The sequence below is a fragment of the Carassius auratus genome, chromosome 39, assembly GCF_003368295.1.
Source record: "Carassius auratus strain Wakin chromosome 39, ASM336829v1, whole genome shotgun sequence".
NCBI lineage: Eukaryota > Metazoa > Chordata > Actinopteri > Cypriniformes > Cyprinidae > Carassius > Carassius auratus.
The window spans coordinates 8,667,775-8,690,688 of record NC_039281.1 but is presented as its reverse complement, the minus strand read 5'-3'; the positions used below and the strand labels follow the sequence as shown (position 1 = coordinate 8,690,688).

Sequence of the window (22,914 nt, the reverse complement as noted above, 5' to 3'; positions counted from 1 at the left end):
TTGTTACTGTCAGATACTACACCTGAGATGGAAGGTCCTGTGAATCCACCCCCATCGCCGGGCATAACATTCACCTTGGAGATTGAAAATCTTTCTTTTTTGAGACCCCAGGAGCCCAAATTCAGACCCAGAACAATAAAACCCACAGAAGAGGTGGGAGTTCAAAGGAGGATTCTTTATATTACCAAACTGCACAGAGAGGAAGAGTAGATATGATCTGCAAGATTAACCACAATCTGATGTGATCTGACCAGCTCAGAGAAAACCAGTGTTGAGCTTTTGAAGCACAGCAGCTGTGGTCAAAGAGTTTTCGTGTGTTCGGAGCGGGATCGCGAATCATTTTAGTCAGTTTGGAGTTCGAAGCAGGATCGCAAATTATTGAGTCAGTTCGGGATTTCAGAGCGGGTTCGTGAATCATTTGAGTCAGTTTGGGGATCGTGAACGATTTGAATCAGTTTGGGAGTTCGTATAGCGGGTTCGCGACTCATTTGAGTCAGTTTGGCAATTCGGAGTGTGAATCATTTGAGTCAGATCGGAAGTTCGGAGCTGGTTCGCGAATCATTTCAGTTTGGAAGTATGGAGCAGGTTCGCAAATCATTTGAGTCAGTTTGGGGATTGCCAATCATTTGAGTCAGTTCGGAGCGGGATCGCGAATCATTTGAATTAGTTTGGGAGTTTGTAGTGTGTTCGCAAATCATTTGAGTCAGTTTGGGAGTTCAAAGCGGGTTCGCGAATCAGTTTAGGAGTCATCTTGGGAGTTCGGAGCAGGTTCACAAATCATTTGAGTCAGTTTGGGGTTAGCTGTATATGGATAGGCATTTTTAAATAGTTTAGTAGCTAGTTCTAATAACGTTTTCCACGCGTGTTTATGTGTGATATGTGAAATCATATTTTTTGTTTTAATGATGTGCCTAGTATATTCAAAAACTAAACAAATCGTGCCTAAAAAGTGCATACATCTCCGCTAATATAAAGTTACATGTTGAAGTCATACTAGTGCACGTGGCGCGTGTGCATTTTTGAGTGTGTTCTTTCACTGCATTATACGGTGTATTAAAGGTTTAGTTCACCCAAAAATGAAAATTATGTCATTAATAACTCCCCCCTTATGCTGTTCCAAACATGTAAGACCTCCTTTTATATTCGGAACACAGTTTAAGATATTTTAGATTTTGTCCGAGAGCTCTCAGTCCCTCCATTGAAGCTGTGTGTACGGTATACTGTCTAGAAAGGTATGAAAAACATCATCAAAGTAGTCCATGTGACATCAGAGGGTCAGTTAGAATTTTCTGAAGCTTCGAAAATACATTTTGGTCCAAAAATACCAAAAACGACAACTTTATTCAGCATCGTCTTCTCTTCCGTGTCTGTGTGAGAGAGAGTTCAAATCAAAGCAGTCTGGATATCCGGTTCGCGAATGAATCATTCAGTTCACCAAATTGAACTGAATCATTTTAAACGGTTCTCATCTCTAATATGCATTAATCCACAAATGACTTAAGCTGTTAACTTTTTTTAATCTGTCTGACAATCCCTCTGAGTTAAAACAAACCAGTATCTCGGAGTAATTCATGTACTCAAACAGTACACTGACTGAACTGCTGTGAAGAGAGAACAGAAGATTAACACCGAGCCGAGCCAGATAACAAACAAAACATTGACTCGTTCACGAGTCAAGAACCGTTTCTGTCAGACGCGTCCGATTCGTGAACCGAGGAGCCCATGATACTGCGCATGTGTGATTCAGCGTGAAGCAGACCGACACACAGAGCGTCTGAACTGAACTGATTCTTTTGGTGATTGATTCTGAACAGATTCTGTGCTAGTGTTATGAGCGCGAAAGAACCGGTGAACCGTTTTCTTCAACCGGTTTATTGAATCGAACTATCCGAAAGAACTACTGGTGATCCGAACACTGATGCAACCGGTTCTTCACTCGTGAACGAGTCAGTCTATTGTTCGTTATCTGGCTCGGCTCGGTGTTCATCTTCACAGCAGTTCAGTCATTGTACTGTTTGAGTTCATGCATTATTCCGGGATATTGGTTTGTTTTAACTCGGAGGGAGTGTCAGCCACATTAAAAAAAGTTAAGACTTAAGTCATTTGTGGATTAATGCGTATTGGAGATGCGAACCGTTTAAAACTATTCAGTTTGATTTGGTGAACTGAATGATTCGTTCTCGAACCAGATATACTGCTTTGATTTGAACTCTTTCTCACAACAGACAGGGAAGAGAAGACAATGCTGAATAAAGTCGTCGTTTTTGCTATTTTTGGACCAAAATGTATTTTCGATGCTTCAAAAAATTCCAACGGACCCTCTGATGTCACAAGGACTACTTTGATGATGTTTTTCTTACCTTTCTGGACATGGACAGTATACCGTACACACAGCTTCAATGGAGGGACTGAGAGCTCTCGATCTAAATCTAAAATATCTTAAACTGTGTTCCGAAGATAAAAGAAGGTCTTACATGTTTGGAACAGCGTAAGGGTCAGTTATTAATGACATCATTTTTGGGCGAACTAACCCTTTAAAATGCATTTATGAATGCATGTGAATGATCACAAAATTCAAGCTATGGGGTTAGAAAATATATATTTATATCATTTTATGTAGTTGATCAATATCACACGAAGAGTGCCATTTCAGTTTTTCTCTAAAAATCAGCATGAATAAAATGTGGTATTAAGTTACTACAAACAATTTAATTACAAATACAAAATGCTGCAGAATAATGTAATATATGAATGAATAAATGCCTAAAGAACCTTTGTGCCAAAAGGGTTCTTTCTTGTCATTATAGAACCTTTTTAGCATAAAAGGTTCTTTGGAATTGAGTAAAGAACCCTATGGTTCTATATTGAACCCCAATTAACCCTTTTTTTAAGAGTGTTGTCCAGTGTTGGGACGCAGTTACTTTGACAGTAACTAATACTGTAACGCATTTCTTTTTAAATAAATGAACTCTGTTACCGTTACCATATGGTGCATTGTCCGTAAACACAAAGACACACCGGGGGCTTGTTTCCGTTTATTCAAGTATGTGTGGCAGTCATGGTGAGTCAATGCGAGCACATAAGTATCAGATAGTTATTGAATTCTGAATAAGAGAAAAATGTATTATTTCTAAATAGTGGTGTTTTAATTAAATCCCAAAGCCCCAAGTGATCACGGGTTTAGAGTCTGAACAAATTCAACTCATTGCACAGGTTCTGCCAAGAGCAGACATTCACACAACATAAGCATTAACATGAATGTGAAAAACAACATGCTCAAACATGGCTAAATGGGATAATTTCACAAAATTGTGTCAAAAGGCACATTTATAGTGCAGAAGAATTGATTTTGATAAATAGGTTTACAACTTTTTGTGACGAAACACGTTCACAAAGTTTTATTGTAAGGTGCATTTTGTAAGACAGATAATTGCATTGTAACAATGGGGCCATGAATAGGTTCTTCTTTCACAGAATACAAAAATAAATGATTAAAACAGTCAGGCGGAGTCTGAGGAATGCTGAAAGTTTAATAAAAGAAAGGAAAAACAAAAATACAGGTTTAGTAGTAGCAATTGAGTAAAATGTGTTAAACTTCACATCTAAATCGCTAAGACAGAACAACCAGGATTTATGAATGTGCCAGCTTTCAATACTACTTTAAAAAGAGAAAAACCCCAGTCTAACAATTTTTTTTAGAAAAAAAAACAACAAAAAGTTAAATATAAATGCACATGGCTGAACACAAGAAACCACGAACATAGCATAAGAGACAGATGAAGAGATATTTCGGTTTATTTCTTCGTTCCGTTACTCTGCGCTTTGGCTTTCTCCTTTTCCAAATATTTCTGATGAGAAAAAGAACATTTGTTTTCGAACACGAACAAAACAACAAAAACACTGAACAAGGACGAATAGGTCAGTGTAATAATGCAATAAAAAAGACATGTAAATCAACAAGCTACAATACATAAACTAGATAATCTTATGCTTTAACAGTCAGTGCATTACAAGTGACAGAATGTTAAATAACCATAATATTAATAGGTGAGGATGGAAATAATTATCACCTTAAGTTTATCATAGTGTCCTTGGCTGCTGCAGTGGATCTTCTTAGCGGTGTCTTCATTGGAGTAAAACAGAAAGCAGACTCTGCAATAGTATCCCATCTTCACAAACTCCACACCTGAAAAGGGTCAAATGGGATTCATTAAGAGACTTCTTACAAGCAATCTATCATGACTAGACTGCACGAGGGAACAAACAGTGATCAAAGGCCAATATTTTGGCCCTGATTTAGTGCCGTATTTATTTTGAGATTTGAATCTGTATTTAGCAGACTAAATCCAGAGCTTGGTTATGTCAAAGCTTGTTATTTCTTTTCACAAAAGCAAAGTTATCTTACCCACTGGGACATTAGGATCATATTGCCCAAGAGTAGCATGGCTAATGTCGAGCTTTATTTCAGGCGCTGCTGTTGTAATAGGTTTTTCCTCGGTCTTCACGCTCTTCTCTGATTCAATAACAGGGGGAGCAGCAACAGTCTCTTCATCTTGAGGCTCCTGGGCAAAGGAAAGCAGAGACTAAATTAAGTGCTGGCAGTGTGAAAGCATTTATAAGAATCGTATGGATCCAGTCTGGACTGAGATCACAGTCAATACAGGAGTCCACAATCCATAACACTTCCCCCTGTTGTCTCTGCCATCAAAATCCACAGACATGCTTGTTTAGAGCTGTTTTGTAAGCTTTTAACCCATGCTTGATCTGTGCATTTTTCTCTTCTGATCCAGGTGAGATAACTTCTTCACTGGAGGGAACGTGATTATGGACTTTTGGTCATTTACTGGTTAATAACTTCATAACTGCATTTGTGCTTTATTTCATAAAATGTTAATATTATAATGGCAAATGCAAGTGTCTGATCATATATTACGTACAAATACCAACTCTGACAACACAGTGTTTAATTATCCAGAAAGTGGTAGTGCTTTTGGACATACAAGGTTTCTGCCTGATATTGATGATATGTAAATTTGTTGTTTTATCATCACCAACAACAAACCTTTGAACATGTGATGGATGTTTATAATAAACGTGTAGCTTTTCTTCTCACAAGACATTAACTGATGGCCTGCAGTGGTGTGGATTAATGTGATGTTTTTATCAGCTGTTTTGACTCATTCTGATGGCACCCATTCACTGCAAAGCATCCATTGCTGAGGAAGTGATGTAATGCTACCTTTCTCCTAATCCGTTCCCATTGAAAAGGGAAATCTCACTTATGGATAGCATGCAACCCTCCAAAAGGAATGACAAACATACTATTCGTGTTATAAAGAAAAACACTGAGGTCACTCACTGGTTCAGTCTCCATATTCTGGTGCTCTGATGTGTCTTTGCTTTGTTCCTCCTCTGGCTCAATCTTCAGTTCATCAAGGGTTTCTGCTGAAACATTTTGGCTTTCCTTCTCTTTCTGAATCTCCACATCCTCAGCTTTATCAGAGACCGGCTCTTCCACTTTCATCTTCTTGACAGAAGGTTCTTCCTCTTTCTTATCCTTACTTTTGCCAGAGGAGTTGCTCTGGGTTTCAGACTCTCCGGAGCGCTCCCTCTTGAGCGGCCGTTTGTCCTCAGGCTCTGGGCTTGGAGGTCTGTGTCTGTGAGAAGATTATATCGTCAAAATATATGCCATTCAAGATCCTTTGGGAAGAGAAAAAAGGCAATCTGAATTTCCAACTGACCCATGTTTGAGTTGCTTATATTTCCTGCTCACGTAGACAACGAGTCGTTTGCCTTCGAATTTAGGTCGATTTTCCTTGTAGGCCTCTGCCATTTTCTCAGCATCTTCTCCTCTCTCCATCTCAATGAAGCACTGAGCAAATATACCACAGATATCATTAAACCCATATTAATATCGCATGTGTATCCACCAGAAAGAGTGACAACTTTACATTACCTCACTGCGCAATCGATTCAGAAAATATCTCTTAATTTTTCCAAAAGGTTCTGCGATTTTCAGAAGCAATGCATCCGAGCCTTTGAAGGGTGGAATATTACGAACGTAGATGACTCTGCCGCTCTGTAGATATTGTACATAAACATTAGTGTTAGATTCTGCTCCTTTTAGATTCACAGGCAGGATTCAGGGAGAGTTCACCCAAAAATGTAAATGTGCTGTTCATTTCAACCAAGATGAAGATTTTTTGCTACAACTGTGGTCTTTGGTGATTCATACAATGCAAGTGAGCATATGCCCGTTTAAAAAAACAAAAAAAAAAACACGTATCAAGGAAGACAAAATGACTCTTTGTGGCTCCTGACGATATATACTGCGGTCTTATGAAGCGAAACAATCAGTCTGTGCAAGAAGATTATTTGGTGAAGTGGTTTAACTAGTTTCTTGCACAGACCGATCGGTTTGCTTCATAAGACCTCAGTATATATCATCAGGAGCCATAATTATTAATTTGTTTTAAGAAACGTACAGAATTCTATTTTTATGAATCACCAACGACTACTGGATTCAGCTAAAAATCTTCTTTAATGTTCTACTGAAGAAAAAAAGTAAACTATATCTTGGATGACCTGAGGGTGAATAAATTGACTGCAAATTTAAATTTTTTTGGGTGAACTATCCCTTCAATAAGCCCAAGTCTCACCTGGATGGTTGGATAGGTGTGTGAATGATAAACCTTCACAGGCTTTCCACACACAGATGGTATGACATTTCCACTGTAAAAACTAGCCATTGCTCTTGCCTCTTGTTCACTGGAGAGCTCCAGAAAAGCCTAACAAAGATGACAAGAAAAAAAAATAGGCAGAATGACAAAAACATTCCCTCAGTTTGTCAATGCATAATAATCATTTATAAATGTACTATTAAATTATCTAGCATTGGAAATGTATGTGGATAGCTAAAGTTAAACTGCTGTGAGGTGGCCAAAACAAAACATCTGAGCTGTTACCTCAGGCCTTATGTCCAAAACCAGGTGCCGCACCACTTTACCAAATGGCTTTGCAAGAGCAAGGACTTCATCCAGATAACCGTAGCCACGTTTAAACCCAACAACATTTACAACTCTCAATCCCTACAATGAGAAAGTACACAATCAGTAAATCAATGTTCAGCCATTAGCTGCAAACTACTAAAATACACTTTCAAATATGTAAGAAATAAGTGACTTACTCCACTATCCTTGGAGCTTCCTGAAACATACAAGATGAGATAAGAAATTATTTAAATGGATGAAAAACAGAAAAAGCATGTTCGATCAGCATCTATTCACAAAGGCTGAATTTATTTGATCATAAATGCAGTAAAAACAGTTATATTGTGAAATATTAATACAGTTCAAAATTACAGTTTTCCTGTGATGTAAAGCTGTATTTTCAGCATAATTTCTCCAGTCTTTATAGTGTCACATGATCTTCAGAAATCATTCTAATATGCTGATTTGATGCTCAAGAAATATTTCTGATTATTATCAATGTTGAAAACAGTTGTGCTGCTTAAAATATTTGTGGAAACCATGATACTATTTTCAGGATTCTTTTAACATAGTTTAACGTAACAGTATTTGTTTTAAAATGTATTTGTTCGTCGCAATGTAAGAGTCATTAATGCCACTTTTAAGAAATCCTTGGTAAATTTAAGAAAATAATATCTTACTTGCCACTTTTTGAATGGTAATGACCATTTTTGGTTAATTAAACATTGATTTAAATGTTTGCGTGTCATGTTCTCTTCTGTTTGTTCTAGCTGGTTAAAACGGACAAAGTCAGAGAGCACTGACATTGAGATTTCACTGATAATGATTGTATCTTTATTTTAATTTATCACTGTAGACTCAATTGTCACGGACCACTGCTAAAGCCATCGTAGTTGCTCAAGTTCAGTACCTGATGTGTTTTTAGATTTGGACTTTGAGTCTTGTTTCTCAGCATCCTCCTCCTCCGCTAGCTCATCAAGAGTAACAAACTCATCTATATTCTCAGGAAAATCCACTTCGTTTTCACCCTCCTAGAAGCAGATACAGAAAGAGGCAACAGAACTGCAGGTTAAAACAGTGAAAAACATGCAATTTCTATGAATAATAGTAGCTCACTCTAAAAGAAGAAAAAAAAAGAATATTCACGCTGTGATGACTAGTAATAAGGGCTGTCAAGCTCCAAAGAGGACAAAAGCGGTGCTTGTTGCAAAGCACATTTGTGAATTATGGGCGGAGCTATCAAAACAGGGGTGTGATCCTTTTGGTTAGGGGTGTGTTTGTTTTGGTCATTTCCATGTCAACAGCATTTCTCAGAAATCACTTCTCTACTGTAATTGACTGTACCATATATGGTAAATAATGGTAAATGTTTTATTACTATAAAACTATAAAAAACAATTAAATGACATTCCCAGAAGTCCCTACATTACATTTTTAATGGCCAGGTGGCCAGGTTTCCACTGTATATTTAACATTACTTTGACGTTGCAGTGTACTTTTAATTAAGAGGGTGAGTAAATGATAATTTAAAATTTTCAATGAACTATCCCTGTAACAAAGGATTAGGCAGGTTCATTTTTAAAGATTATGTGTTAAAGCTCCTGCCTGCTCTGCATTGTCCTCTTCAGCACCCTCATCTTCAGGTTGCTCTTCATTCTGTTCCTCAAGGTCTTTATTAGGATAATCAGAGGTGCTCTCCTCCTGCTCTGCTTCAGATGCTGCAGGTTCCTCCAGCTCAGTCTCTTCCTGTTTTTCACTAAAGTCCTCTTGGTTCTCTGTGGTTTCTGCATCATTGGAGGCATCTCTGGCTTGCTGCGCTTCGGGGTCCTCCTCATCCCCTACATTGGTGTCTTCAATATCTTCTTGTTCTTCAGTGGCTTGCTCTGGATCACAGGATAGTTCGACATCATCTGCTTCATCAAAACCCTCTTCGTCTCCATCACGTGCTTCCATAACATCAGCTTCTTCATCCCCGGACACACCGCCAAGGGCTTCTGCTTCCTTAGGCTTCGGCTCCTCTTCTTTGTCATCAGAGCTCTCTTTGGATTTGGAAGTAGAGGAAGACCTCTGAGACTTTGATGAAGGTTTATCACCCGTTCTGCTGGTGGCACTGCTGCTAGTGCTGCTGTTCTTACGGGGAGGTGGTTCCCTTACTTGTTCGCCCTTGCCTGGTGGGACCCTGGAACATCAAACAGATTTACGTCACATCTGATTTGGTTTCCTTTTTAAAGATACAAGCGTTTTCCCTGGATAAGAAGGACAACTTACGTTAGAGTCTTATACTTTGTGCAGATGTTCAGTCGAATGGATCTTTTATTGATAGTCAAAGAATTGATGGTGTAGTACTTCACCAACATCTCTGCATCCTCAGGATTGCTCATTTGAACAAATGCCTGTTTTAGAAGCAGTTAAAGTGAGAAAGAGTTCAGAAGCGATCGCTGTCAATTACCCACAGCATGTTTGCAGTGTAAAATTAAGACAAATGTGGCCTCGCTGAGTTATAAATCAGTTAAAAATTCTGATTTGTTAGCTTCACAAAAGACAAAAGTCCTGTCTGTGTTGTCAACAACAATAAAATATGCACGATCACTGCCATTTATTACTATATATGGTTATAGTGGAACATATGATTAAGTTATAATTTTTCCATTCACAAAATGAAGGCAATGAACAAAACAATGTGGAGAAAACGCCTGGATTATTTTCAACTATGTTAACAGTATTTCACTTGTTTTTGGAGATGTTTGAGCTATGATTTCTGTAGTAAAAAAAAAAAAATTTAGAGAATAATGCAGGTGTATCTTTGAATGCAATATTAAGTCAGAATATCAATGTTAAACAATATGAATGAAGTTTTTGTTGACGCTGTTTTAAAATGATTTTCCTTCGCTATAAAACACATTACCGAGATAATTGTTTAGTTTTACCCATCCCTAAAAGAGATCCGTGAACTAGGATGTATTTTAGAGATGCATGCTGCATACGTATCTTACCTCATCGTTTAGAAAGAGATGTTTCTCAACTGTGCCAAATCTACGAGCTATTGTGAGGAGCTCCATTTTCTTCTCACCACCTCGTGGTAAATTGGAGAAAAACACCACCTGGCTGACTCCTCTCTTCACAGGCCTAGTTTCTCTGTCCGACCTTCCACTTTTCTTTATTGATAAAGCAAATAAGCTTTATAGAACTGATTGGTTGATTTTCTTAACTTCTTTCCATTGTTAAAAGAAACATTCGTACCTCGATTGCCATCAGTTCCTTTGACAAATAAATGTGTATCTCTTTCCCATGCAAAATGGCAGGTTTGCGTTGGTAATAATTAGCCATGGCCAAAGCCTCCTCATGAGTCTGCATCTCCAAAAAAGCCTTTGAAAAACACCAAATTATCAATGTAATAAATCAGCTTTATGCCATTATGCACTCAAACCAGATTGCAATTACAGTGCATACGAATTCCAAACTGAGGTAAAATGACATTGTAATGACCTTTGATCTTGAATGAGTGTTCATATATGTACAGAACCTACCTTGTTATTCAGGATTAGATGTTCACAGATGGTGCCAAAGGGTTTTGCCAAGGCAAACAGGCTGTTTGGTGACATTGGTTTCCTTTCGTATTTTGCCACGACAACCCTACTTCTTATCTTAAACAAAAACATTTATGAGTGTACAAGCACCAAGATAACCATCAACAGATCCCAAAAACATCTCAATTATAATATATCAGTATATTAATTGTGGGAGCATTTTCAGTGCAACAGAGCTGATGGACTGATTTTAAAGGTGCAGTATGTAATAACTGACAGATAGCAGTTAAAGTGGGTATTGGAAATCTTACATTTCAAAGTAGAATAACTGACTGTAGCATTGTCATCAAGTATGTGAACATTAGATTAAGGATGTAACGATTCACTCAACTCAAGATTCAATTGAGCATTTTGATTTTACGCTTCGATTCACGATTTTAAATTTTTTACAAAATGAAATTTAAGACAAATTATAAATTAAAGGCATCTTTATTATTGCTTGGACAAAATACTGTGCATTTCTTTGTGAAATTGTAATATAACATTATAACAATATACTAATATAGCACTTGCATATTAACACGCTTTTGTTGTTTTCTTATTGCTTTTATTTTCCTCATTTGTAAGTCGCTTTGTCTAAAGGTATCTGCTAAATAACAACATTTAAATATGTAAATGTAAATAACAAGTCCCAAATCAAATAATTAACACAAATACAATAAATCTCTTCATATAAACAAAGGCTTTTTCTTTGCTCTTTGCATTTAAAATTAGAGGCAACCACTGCATTTCAATCATGATCCAAACAAAGATGCTGCATACATGCAACATGAGCAGTTTTTAATCTAAATTAGATTGTATAATTTTGAAATCTGAAGCAAAAACAGAATGGTTTGACTTGAGTTTTTTGAAACTATACATAAAAATATCTGCATGAAACAGAGAGCAAACGAGCTGAACGAGACGCAGATTCACTTTCTGCCAGCAGGTGGAGCTTAAAGCGTTTCCTTGGTTACCACTGTAAACAAAGCAGTGCTGCACTTATGAACTTTAATATGCATTACACAGAGGCAAGAGGAAAAGGAAAAAATACCATTCTAAACTTTTCTAAAGACAGTAAGTTCCCCTCAGACATACATTCCTATAAACTCCTACCCCTAAATGAATCACGATTTGTCTAGCATCTGTTTTGAATCGTCACATTTTAATAGCTTGTTAACCGTTACATCCCTAGCAAACATACTATGGTATTTTATACGTTAATGCAGTCAAATTACATACAGCACTTTCATAATTTTAACAAAACTTTAGTACATTATTACCTTGGGTAGTGGTGTTGAATAGGAAGTCATTTTACTTGTCATTCCCATACTGGAACTAGATCCTGAAAAAAAGTGATTTAAATGACCCAAATTAGCCCGTGCATCAAAAGAAAAGTTCACCGTATTGTTTTGTGTTAAACCCACAGGAAGACAAATAGAATCCAGATTGCTCAAGTACACAGAATGAAAGTGGATTTCTGATTCAGCAAAATTATTTGCTTGTAGACAGATAGCAGAAAGGATGTCCGCTGTGGAAAGTAATTGTTTTAGACCAGACTACATCCTCTCACTGATTTATTACCCCAGTTGGAGCTCATCCCTGTACTTCGTAGACCGGCACCAATTGGAGCTGCCCCCAACAAGCCATCTGAACGACTCTTCGTGTCCAGGGAAAGGGACGTCGACCTGAGAGGAATTTATTTTTAATGCTCTAAAACAACTATTTTATTCATAAAAAGCAGGATGCATCATCCTTATGAAAGAAGTGTTTGGAAAAACTACTAGTAACTTACTTGTGACTAGAGGGCAATTGAGGATCCCAGTCCGGGTACCTATGAAACGACAGGAAAAAGTTAAAAGCTCCTTGAAATGCTGAGCTCTTAACGTTGAACACTTGAATGACAAATTCAGTTTTAAAGACTGCAAGAGCAAATGTTAGCAATCATGTCTAGAAGTCATACATGACAACTTTTTAATGCAAAAAATTACAGGAACTCCTATTTGATAATCATATCAGAGGTTACATTTTAGGTTACAAACAGTCATGTTCTTTATATTTGTGACCATTGACCACAAAACCAGTCTTAAGTGTCAATTTTTCTAAATTGAGATTTATACAGCATTTGAAAGCGGAATAAAATGGATGGTTTATTAGGATCTTACAATAGTTGGCCAAGATACAACTATTTGAAAATCTGGAATCTGAGGGTGCAAAAAAAATCTAAATAATGAGAAAATCCCCTTTAAAGTTGTCCAAATGAATTCTTTGCAATGCATATTACTCCTCAAACAAAATTAGGTTTTTAAACATTTACAGTGGGAAATTTATGAAATATCTTCATGGAATATGATCTTTACTCAATATCCTAAATATTTCTGGCATAAAACGTGTAAAACATTAATAATTTTTACCCATACAATGGTTTATTTTTGGTTATTGCAACAAATATACCCCTGCGTTTTTAAAACTGGTTTTGTGTTACATGGTCACATTTGTATTTCAACTGTACTTTTATATTAAAAGTAGGCTTGAAAGACTGCAATTAAATAAGTAAAAAGTTAATAAAAGGCTCATCTTCATTAAGCAATTTGGAGGGGCCAACTTTGATTCATATTAAAAATCACTAGAGGGTAAATTTAAAGGTTCCATTCACCCCAAAATACTGTCACTTCATGGAAAGTGATTATAAAGTGGAATTCCACCTCTATTGGAGGCCAAATTTAGTCTTGTTTCTAAATGACACGTGTGAATGAACAGTTTATCAATTTTCAGAAGAGTCCACTTACATTTGCAGAAGGACTCTGCGGTTTTCCGAGTGACGAATCCCATTCGTGTGTTGAGTCCATTCCTTCACAAACACAGGAAAGGATAAAAAAAAAAAATCTTAATATACTGAAACAACATTGCTTGTAAGTGACAGTGAATCAGCTGTGATTTCTAAACAGTTCAAGGCTTGACATCTGGTTCAGAGCTAACTTGACAAGCTGTCCTTTCTGAGTACTGGAATGGATCTGAAATAAGCTCGGCATACTATCTGTCCTAACTGGATCCAAGCATAAAGCCAGAGAGTCAGTAATAGAACTAACAACAGTTCATACTAGATTTTTTGTAAAGCAACTTGACGCTAAGCAAAACTAAGAGGTGCTGATTTAAATGCAACAAATTATGTTTAAAGAAAGTCTTCTTCAATGAGCAGGACTCAAGAAGAAGGAAGTGTGTGTGCAGAGGTCAAGCGGCTTGAATTACTCACCATGACAGAGTGCACATCAAAATCACAAAGGGAGCACACATGGGGAAACATGAGGGGCATGACTCCCAAGAAATCCTGCACTTTTCCCTGAGACGGGGTGCCCATTCTTCTCTGCATGAACATGTCGTCAGATGCCGATGACGTCGACATGCCAAGGCTGCGGTAGGAGTCATGGGAAAGATCAGAATACTGGCGGTCTCTGCCGCTACCGCTGCTGTAATCTAACATGTCGTATCCACGACCGGACGAGTCTTGCATGGAAGTATAACCGAAGTCGCCTTGCGAGCGGCTTTGAGCCTGTCCTCCGGAACGGTCCAATCTTCCGCCTTGGGAGCCGCCCCAATCGTCTCGGCCGCCTCTGTACGAAGTCTCAGAAGAAACAGTTGACATATCGCCAGCCATGCGGCGGCCGGTTTCCATCTTGCGGTTCTTAAGTTGCATGATAAGATGGGGCAAGGTCTCCACACTGATGTTCTCCTCTGGGACCTGCGCCAGCGCGTCCAGATCGGTGGGCGACAGGCCTAGGCTGGCGAACAGTTTCATGGTATTGCTAATGTGGCTGCCCGCCCGGCGGGACAGCTGAGAGTCGTGGTCTTTTACCTCCCCTCCACCCAAACCAGACATGCCATGAGACTGGGAAGAAGAGCCGTAGGGGTCCGAGTGCGTCTCGCCCATACTAAAGTTCAAAGTCTCGGCAGCTGCCAAAAGCCCACGGCCAACAGCAAAGCCTTTCTGAGCATCATCACCGGTCAGTTTCTGGGACATGACGGCGCTCTGGATGAGTGGAAAAAGAGAGGAACAAAGCGAATTTAAAAAGTCCCCAGAAAGACAATCCGTCGATTTCTAAGCCTGGATCGAGAAAAGAGAGCTCCTCCAGAATGAAACAGGTCTGCAGAAACACAATGGAGCAATGATTTCTAGCATGCTCGCGAAATGGTTAGCAGTGGCATAGGAAAGCAAGACAGTGAGCTCCACAAATCCATACAATGCAAGTAACAGAAGTCAAAATTATTTACAAATGACAGAGGTACAACATGGACAGTCTGATACACTGACCAAATAATGACGATTTAAAGGTACCATGAAGAGCAATAGTACAATAGAGTTTTGAAGGAAAACAGAGCCTGAATCAATTTTAGAGCCTTTAATGTGGATGGGAAAGAGAGGGAAACATTGTAGATTCTTGATCAGGAGAGAACCAAGGATATAGTGTTCATGCCTCTTAAGTTGTACTGCATGACCAAAAACTACAAATCAGAAATCCATGAAAGAAAACAAATTTGACTGTAATAAAGCTAATCAACTTTGGCGCATAAATGCAAAAATAATTTGGAATCAAAAGGTCTTGATAAAGCCAATGGTCGAACTCAAGTGAAACAAATGAGGGTCCAAAGAGAGCCAGGGGTTTTCTGAACAAGATATGTATGCTCGTCCAAAGAAAAGTGCAATTTTATACACATTAACTGTGACTTGAAACTGTGGTGTTTATAATGGAAAAGCCCAAATAGAAATCATCCAAAATGGAAAAATATGAGCATAATGGTGTCTCATTTGACAAGCTATTTATTTGTATTATTTTATTCAAAAGAGTGTCATCTCTGCTTTTGGAAAGCTGAAATGAGAAAAGTGTGTATTATGAAACAGGCTGACAAGTATCAATATCAAACCAGTGGCTATTGTGCAGCCAAAACACCAAAAATAGACCAATTTTCAATTAAAAACAAAAAACAAAACTGCTTAACACAGAGAAACAATAAGTTCTGATGGGCTGTATGCATGAATGAAACATGTACAGGGATATGCAAAAACAGGAGGTTTTTTTTTTGGTTGGGGAAAACGTAATTAAAAACTAAAAAAATTAAGAAAAGTATCTAACATATCTTTAAACCAAACTCATAACTCACAATTATATTTGTGACCACACCATTATAAAAAGTATAGTCCTGGTACTTGCTTCTGATTGGTCAGTACAGTTCCAGCCAATTATCACTGTGCAACATCTACCGCAGATATCTTTTTTTTTTTTTTTTTTGCATATAAATTATATATATATAACATACATTAGAGTGGAAAAATGTCACATAGAAAAATTATAATTACAGTTCTTCCCCTCACTACAGCCTGTAAGTACACAGAACTGTACCTTTGTCTTTTTTTCCCTCCTTTCAAATACAGCTGGCTTCAAATCAAAGTTTGTAATGTTGTTAATCACCTCATAGCTGGATTGTTTGGGGGAAAAATTATTGGGTAAAACAATTCCGTAACCATGAATGCTGAAAAAGGGAACCATTCACTGTAATCTGAGAAGTGCAGAGGATCTGTATGCATATTTTCGGATGTTTGAATACTGTCTGAGCAAGTAATGCAATGCAAATTGATAACAACACCAGAAAGCATGGTGGGAAGATATACTAAACACATTAAAATAGCTACAGCTGAAAAAATATTTGTAAAATAAATGTTTTAAGACACGATTTATGAAGGCTAAAGTTAGTTTGAAATGATATGCATTAGTAAAGAGAATATATCAGCACAGCTAAAATCAAAACTGGAATCTGAGGCTTATTAAACATTATGCAAAATATGAATTAGAAACAATTGTGTAACCATGGCAATGCCACTGCTATCCAGATTCAGAGCAGATGAAATAAATGCACTATTACTACGACAATAACTTCCATTTCATTTTAGGACTGTATTCTTATATTAACCGCGAAATAGTGCACATAATTTATTTAGGCGAAGCATATAACGTTAAGTTAAACACAATGGGATGATAAAAAGGCACGCGACTAACGTGCACGACAAGGCCTTTACAGCAAACGTGCAATCTTTATCTAATAACGCTAGGCCAAAGTGTGCAACTTCTGGTTCATCATAGTCTGTTATTACAATACAAGTGGTGTAATATCACATATGTCACTCGAATGCACTGACTTACATTTTTTTTTATTTTTCTTCCCAACCTTTGGGTTGAAGTTCTTTTCGTCGCACAAAGTGAAACGCGAACAACAGCAAAGCTAACTGCGTGCGCAGAGCGTGAAGGCGGAAACGACTACGAAATAGTTTTTCACTTCCTGTGTTAAATTTCAAAATGAGAGTCCTAGTTGGATCGTCAAAACTAATACCCAAGTTTGTATTTTTCGGAGGAGGTGTACATCATTAGCTTGACCTGAATAGCATGTACTCAGCATTTGTGCTTTATACTAATAGCTTTCAGAAAATAATCTTCTTTAAAGGACAGTCAAGTCCTAGAATTGGTCTTCAGTTGAGGATAACGGTCAACCAAAATAACAAAAAAAAAAAAAAACACAAACAAACACAGAATTCATTGCTTATTGATGATTTACACCGAGATGTGACTGAACAAATGCTGTGTATTCAGTTTTCCAGACTGATCCATTCAGTGCAAGTGTGCAGAGACAGGTCCCGGTAAAACCCAATGATGCCTTATATGATGCCCTCTCAGACTTTGGGGAACTCCATGTGGTTTTGTAATGGTTTTTAACTTCAAACAACGTCATGATGCAGATAATTCCCCAGTGGCTCTGAATTATTTAGGAGCTCATAATATGCTCATTTATTGTCTTTCATCATTGAACCAGAACTAAGGTCCAGTTGTATTTGTGAACTGGCTCAACCGTTACTTCCTGAGAACTGACTGAAATTAATTCAAGAATTGAACATCAACACCATACATACAGTCCTACTTATGCTGGGAAAACAACTATTTTTTGTGTATTTTTGTTTGATACTAATACAATCTGTTAATTGCTTGTAATGTGTTATTGACTGTTTTACTGCTTTTATTTTGAAGTTATGTTTAGTTAGTGTTTGAATTTAACACTGACTACAAACCTGATTTAAAAAAAGTTGGGACACTACAAATTGGGAATAAAATCAATGCAATGATGTGGAAGTTTCAAATTTCAATATTTTATTCAGAATACAACATAGATGACATATCAAATGTTTAAACTGAGAAAATGTATCATTTTAAGGGAAAAATAAGTTGATTTAAAATTCCATGGCATCAACACATCTCAAAAAAGTTGGGACAAGGCCAGGTTTACCACTGTGTGGTTGAAATAAGTTGCAAATTGGTCCTTCTCTGGCCTCTTATTGCTACCTGTCCCAACTTTTTTGTAATGCGTAGCTCCAACGAAATCCAAAATGAGCCAATATTTGGCATGACATTTCAAAATGTCTCCCTTTCAATTTTTGATATGTTATCTATATTCTATTGTGAATTAAATATAAGATTTGTAAATTATTCCATTCCTTTTTTATTCACAATTTGTACAGTGTCCCAACTTTTCTGGAATTTGTACGGGTTTGTAGATAGAATGGAACTTAATGTATTACTAATTTGTAAAAAACAAACAACAAAAAGTATTAATCACAAATATATTATTACTGTATAAATAGTGGCTCATTAAGATGCGTCAAAGGATTAATGTACTTTAGTCATTAATCTTTGTTATTCTAACAACACTTTTTTTATTTCAACACAGATTTTATTTAAACACCACTAGACTGTTGTGACTGAATGAACCTAAATGGTATATTCTGTCGTTGTGTTTTCTTGTTCTTAAATTATGCTTTTTTTCACCCTTTAGTTTAATCGCTTATTACCATCTCCATCATAAACCCATTCATATATCCCATCCTCTTCCGCACAAGATTCGTGGTAGCAGGCCTTACAGTTGCTGCATCTGATCCACGCTTCAGAAGCTCTTGGATCGTCCCTCGAGCCGTGGTTTATGAAGCAGCCCCTGCATTTATAGGAGACGGCGGCTGTATTCAGTTCATTTTTTTGTTTAAAATGTTCATCATAAAGAAGGTATTCTGAGTTTCTTTGTAAATATGGTACTGTCTTTACACCCCTGTGACTCTTTTGTATGACCACAAAGTCTTTGAAGGATGCCACTTCAACAGCTGGAAGCTCATGAGAGCTGCAATGTGCAGCGTCTTCAGTGCATGGCGTGGTGCTTTCATGCCCAATGGAGGTAAACTCATTTATCGGGAACATTCCTGTTGTTCTGAACACATCCTTGGCTCTTTCCACAGTGGCAGTTTTCTTCCATGCTTCCATGAAAACAGAACAATGATGTGCTTCGGCCAACTTCATTCCCACACACTGCTGATTCCACTTGCGACTCGCTTCACACCAGTTGAGTTTGAGGCTCCTACACAGAGCTGGCTGCGGTGCAGGATAGCATATGACCTCCACATCGTTATGCTTCATGAGATTGAGGAAGCTGAGGTTGAAGACGTGGCTGCTTTGGCCATCGAGGAGGAGAAGGTGGGGCCTGGAGTCATCTTTCGGGAGCTGTGCCACAAACATTTCCCCCCACTCAAGGAACAGCTCTGCTGTTATCCAGCCATCATCTGATGCTCTCATGCACATGTTTTCATTCATGCACTCATTTCTCACCTTGATTCCTTTAGAAATGATAAGTGGAGGAGCAAACACACCACTGGCGTTGAATGCTGCTAGTATAGTTGAGGCTGTTTCCTCCTCGGTTGTGATCTGAATGCAGGGATCTTCTCTTTCCTCGACAGATTGTTGAGAGGAGAACACATCTTGTATTCCTGATACATCACACTTCCAAATATGTGAAGGGATGTCTTTGATTCCCAAAGCATCCAGGGTGATTTTGTAAGTTGTGAACCATTTCCCCAGCTCTTCTTCATTCATTCTTGTAGCTGGTGATGTGGTCTCAGGTTTCTTTATTTTCAAGCCGGGGTTTCGCTTCATAAAGCCCTCGAACCAGTAATAGCCCGCCTTTTGCTTCTCTTCTGAAAACCCTCTGATGCCATTTATCTTGGCGAACTCGAAAGCAAGAGACTGGACATCAGTCTTCCTCAACGAGAAGCCTCTCTCTGAAAGCGAGGCGAGAAGGCGCGCTAACTCCCGCTCAGATTCAACAGGGATGAATGGCTTTCTTCCAGATGCATGCTCGGATCCCTCGACGAGGCCTTTCACGCGTCTCTGAAGGGTCGTTTTCGGCACGTTCCACTTCCTTGCCAGCAATCGTAGTGCAGGCTTCTGCCCGGACTCAGCCTGTGCTTTATACTCATCTATTGCAGCTTTCATTCGCTCCTCACTCCACTGATTCATCTTTAGACCCTTTCTTCCTTTAAACGCACTTTGCATTTCCATTTTTCCTTGAAAAGATAAAAGTTGGAATGTTGTTCAATTGGGTCTAATATTCTGGCATCCCTATTACTCAGCTAATATTATTATATTTTGTGCAAATACACCTTCTAGACTGAACTAGAAATCATTTATTTATTTTTAATTTATTATTTGCTATATACACTCCCATTCATAAGTTTAGGATCAGTAAGATTTTTTTTTTAAAGTCTCTCATGCTCACCAAGGTTGCAATTATTTGATCATAACTGCAGAAAATAGAAATATTGTAAAATGTTATTACAATTTTAAGTATGTGTTTTCTATTTTTATATGTTCCTGTAATGCAAAGCTGAATTTCATCAGCTATTTCGCTCTCTCTCTCTCTCTGTGCTTGTGTGTGTGTGTGTGTGTGTGTGTGTATATATATATATATATATATATATATATATACATATATATATATATATATATATATATATATGTATAGAGAGAGAGAGATTATATGTTATCTTTTAACTATCTGACCAACAGTCTAATTCAAAGTACTCAAATCTTTTGACAAACATTTGACATTATTACATTAGCGTCCAATTTAGCACAGCTACAATGGAATTATTAGAAAACATCAGGCTTATGATCCATGACAAAGTAGTTCATATAAGATACTGAACGATCATGTTTCATCAGAAGAGTGTTGTGTCCCACATTAACAGATACCTGCTGTCCCACTTTACCTAACACGTTAAGCTAAGCTAAGTGGGTCACTACTTTAAATATCCTTACAAATAATCAAACGCAATTGCCCATGAACTGATTATTTTAAAAGCAGAAATACAAAATGAGTCGTTTTCAAATTAATCATCATATGCAGGCTTTTACGCAGAGTATTCAGCGCACTTACCATGTGCTTGTTGTGACCGATTGTGTTGACGCTTGGCCACGCCCACCACAGTGATGTCAGGCGAATGAAAACATAGAAATTATTCATGAATGTTAAAATATGATTGGCTCTTGGTGTTTTAAGGGCACTCCAGCGTGATATGTATTTGACCCACTTTACCTGATGTCCCACTTTTCAGACATCAATGTAAATATAGGTCCGAAATGCAAAGATCTGGTTTCCTGCGGGAAATGCAGACTGGTTTACATTAAAGTCAGGTTATGAAATACCCTAATTAATAAGAATTCAATATTAGAGGATGGAAAGGCCATGCAGAAAGTTTCTAAACGCAAAAATCAGTTTACAAGCCCTGACGTTTCTTAGTTATAGCATATAGCAGGCAGCATGGACAGTCCCAATAATGATGAAGATCAAGTATTTCAATCTCAGAAACAGTGTTTTTATTGTTAACTGAAATAAAAATTAATACAATTAATTAATTAAAATATAATTGCATTATATATATATATATATATATATATATATATATATATATATATATATATATATATATATATATACATATATATATATATATGTGTGTGTAATAAATATAAATTAATTACTTAATTAAAAATGGAAGATTTGGCAACTAAATGAAATAACCCATATTTTAAACAATTTTTATTAAATAGTAATAGGGTAAAACTTCAAAGACATCATTAATAGCCCTACACAATATTAATAACACTTTTGGTCTGTTTAAAATGTTCCTTGAACTGTGCTTGCATGTAGTTTATTCTGTTAAACCATTCACACTTACCCGGACCTTTTTACTCTGCTTTGTAATTTTTGCTCTGCTGACCTTTTACATTATTGACCTAAACCGCAATGCCAGTAGGTATTAAACCATGCAATGTCTAAATTATATTATACTAAAAACTTCCACAGCTATCTTTTATAATGTAATGATTTGAGTTGATTCCTTTCAAGTAAAGCCCCATAAACAGTGCTTTAAGGGCCTGTATGCACTGGTACCGCCACTTCCAAATATAGCTCTTGAGCGTACCACCACCTCCATGTGCCCAGAACGTGCTTTTAGCGTACCCGTACGTTCATTTGGACATCTGTTTTAATTGAGGTTTTACACAAAAATCATTTGAATCAGTTCGGGAGTTCGGAGTAGGATCGCGAATCATTTGAGTCAGTTCGGGAGTTCGGAGCGGGATCGCGAATAATTTGAATCAGTTCGGGAGTTCAAAGCGGCTTCGCGAATCATTTGAGTCAGATTGGTGATCACGAATCATTTGAATCAGTTCGGGAGTTCGGAGCGGGTTCGCGAATCATTTGAATCAGTTCGGGAGTTCGTAGCGGGTTCGCGAATCATTTGAGTCAGTTTGGGGATCGCAAATCATTTGAATCAGTTCGGGAGTTCGGAGCGGCTTCGCGGATCATTTGAATAAATTCGAGAGTTATACAGGGTTCGCGAATCATTTGAGTCAGTTCGAAGCGGGATCGCGAATCATTTGAAACAGTTCGGGAGTTCGTACCGGGTTTGCAAATCATTTGAGTCATTTTGGTGATCACGAATCATTTGAATCAGTTCGGGAGTTCGGAGCTGGTTCGCGATTCATTTGAGTCAGATTGGAATTTTGAATGCAGTAATGCAGTAGCTCTTTCTAAGGGTATTTTTCAAAATCCTTTTGCACATTTTATTTATGTTCAGTAGTTCTTTCTAGCTCAAGCAAATCCACAAACTAATAAAAGGATTTATTATTAAGGTTGCCTGTTGACTGCTGTATATAAAACCCCTTCAATATAGCTGTTGTTACCTCAGAGGATGAGGGGAGTCATCAGAAAAGAAAAGAAAAGAAAATATATATATATTTTTTTGTGTGGCTATAATAGAGTACCGGCACCTGTTTTGGGCCACTTAAAGCACTGCCCATAAATAAATAAATAAATAAATCATATATATTATTTAATGCAATTATATTTGCACATTTTATTTGCAATACAAAATAGAAATAAGTTACCTGTGAACTCCCAAGATAATAAATAAAAACAAATAATAATAATAATTG

The 22,914-nt window shown here is 37.4% G+C and overlaps 2 protein-coding genes across 3 annotated transcripts; both read right to left on the bottom strand.

Moving 5' to 3' along the window:
- Window positions 1-3,510: 3,510 nt before the first annotated feature.
- Window positions 3,511-16,852, bottom strand: LOC113058044 (matrin-3-like). 2 transcript variants are annotated; one of them, XM_026225706.1, is made up of 21 exons: window positions 16,750-16,852; window positions 13,809-14,697; window positions 13,345-13,406; window positions 12,351-12,389; window positions 12,140-12,243; window positions 11,839-11,900; window positions 10,517-10,633; window positions 10,230-10,355; window positions 9,983-10,144; window positions 9,258-9,382; window positions 8,595-9,168; window positions 7,900-8,020; window positions 7,187-7,206; window positions 6,966-7,088; window positions 6,660-6,788; window positions 5,957-6,079; window positions 5,742-5,872; window positions 5,360-5,657; window positions 4,406-4,562; window positions 4,071-4,186; window positions 3,511-3,848 (listed from the first exon to the last, which is right to left on the bottom strand). In XM_026225706.1, the coding sequence occupies exons 2-21, from the start codon at window positions 14,571-14,573 to the stop codon at window positions 3,795-3,797; spliced, it is 3,408 nt and encodes a 1,135-aa protein (XP_026081491.1). In that variant the 5' UTR covers window positions 14,574-14,697; window positions 16,750-16,852; the 3' UTR covers window positions 3,511-3,794. The 2 variants fall into 2 exon arrangements, with proteins under 2 accessions (XP_026081491.1, XP_026081492.1); XM_026225707.1 differs by having other exon boundaries at window positions 13,809-14,582; window positions 16,750-16,846.
- Window positions 16,853-18,275: 1,423 nt separating this feature from the next.
- On the bottom strand, window positions 18,276-20,895 carry LOC113058071 (uncharacterized). The gene is made up of 2 exons (XM_026225750.1): window positions 20,852-20,895; window positions 18,276-19,979 (listed from the first exon to the last, which is right to left on the bottom strand). Exon 2 carries the CDS (start codon window positions 19,972-19,974, stop codon window positions 18,424-18,426), a length of 1,551 nt encoding a protein of 516 aa, XP_026081535.1. The 5' UTR covers window positions 19,975-19,979; window positions 20,852-20,895; the 3' UTR covers window positions 18,276-18,423.
- Between the last annotated feature and the right edge of the window lie 2,019 nt (window positions 20,896-22,914).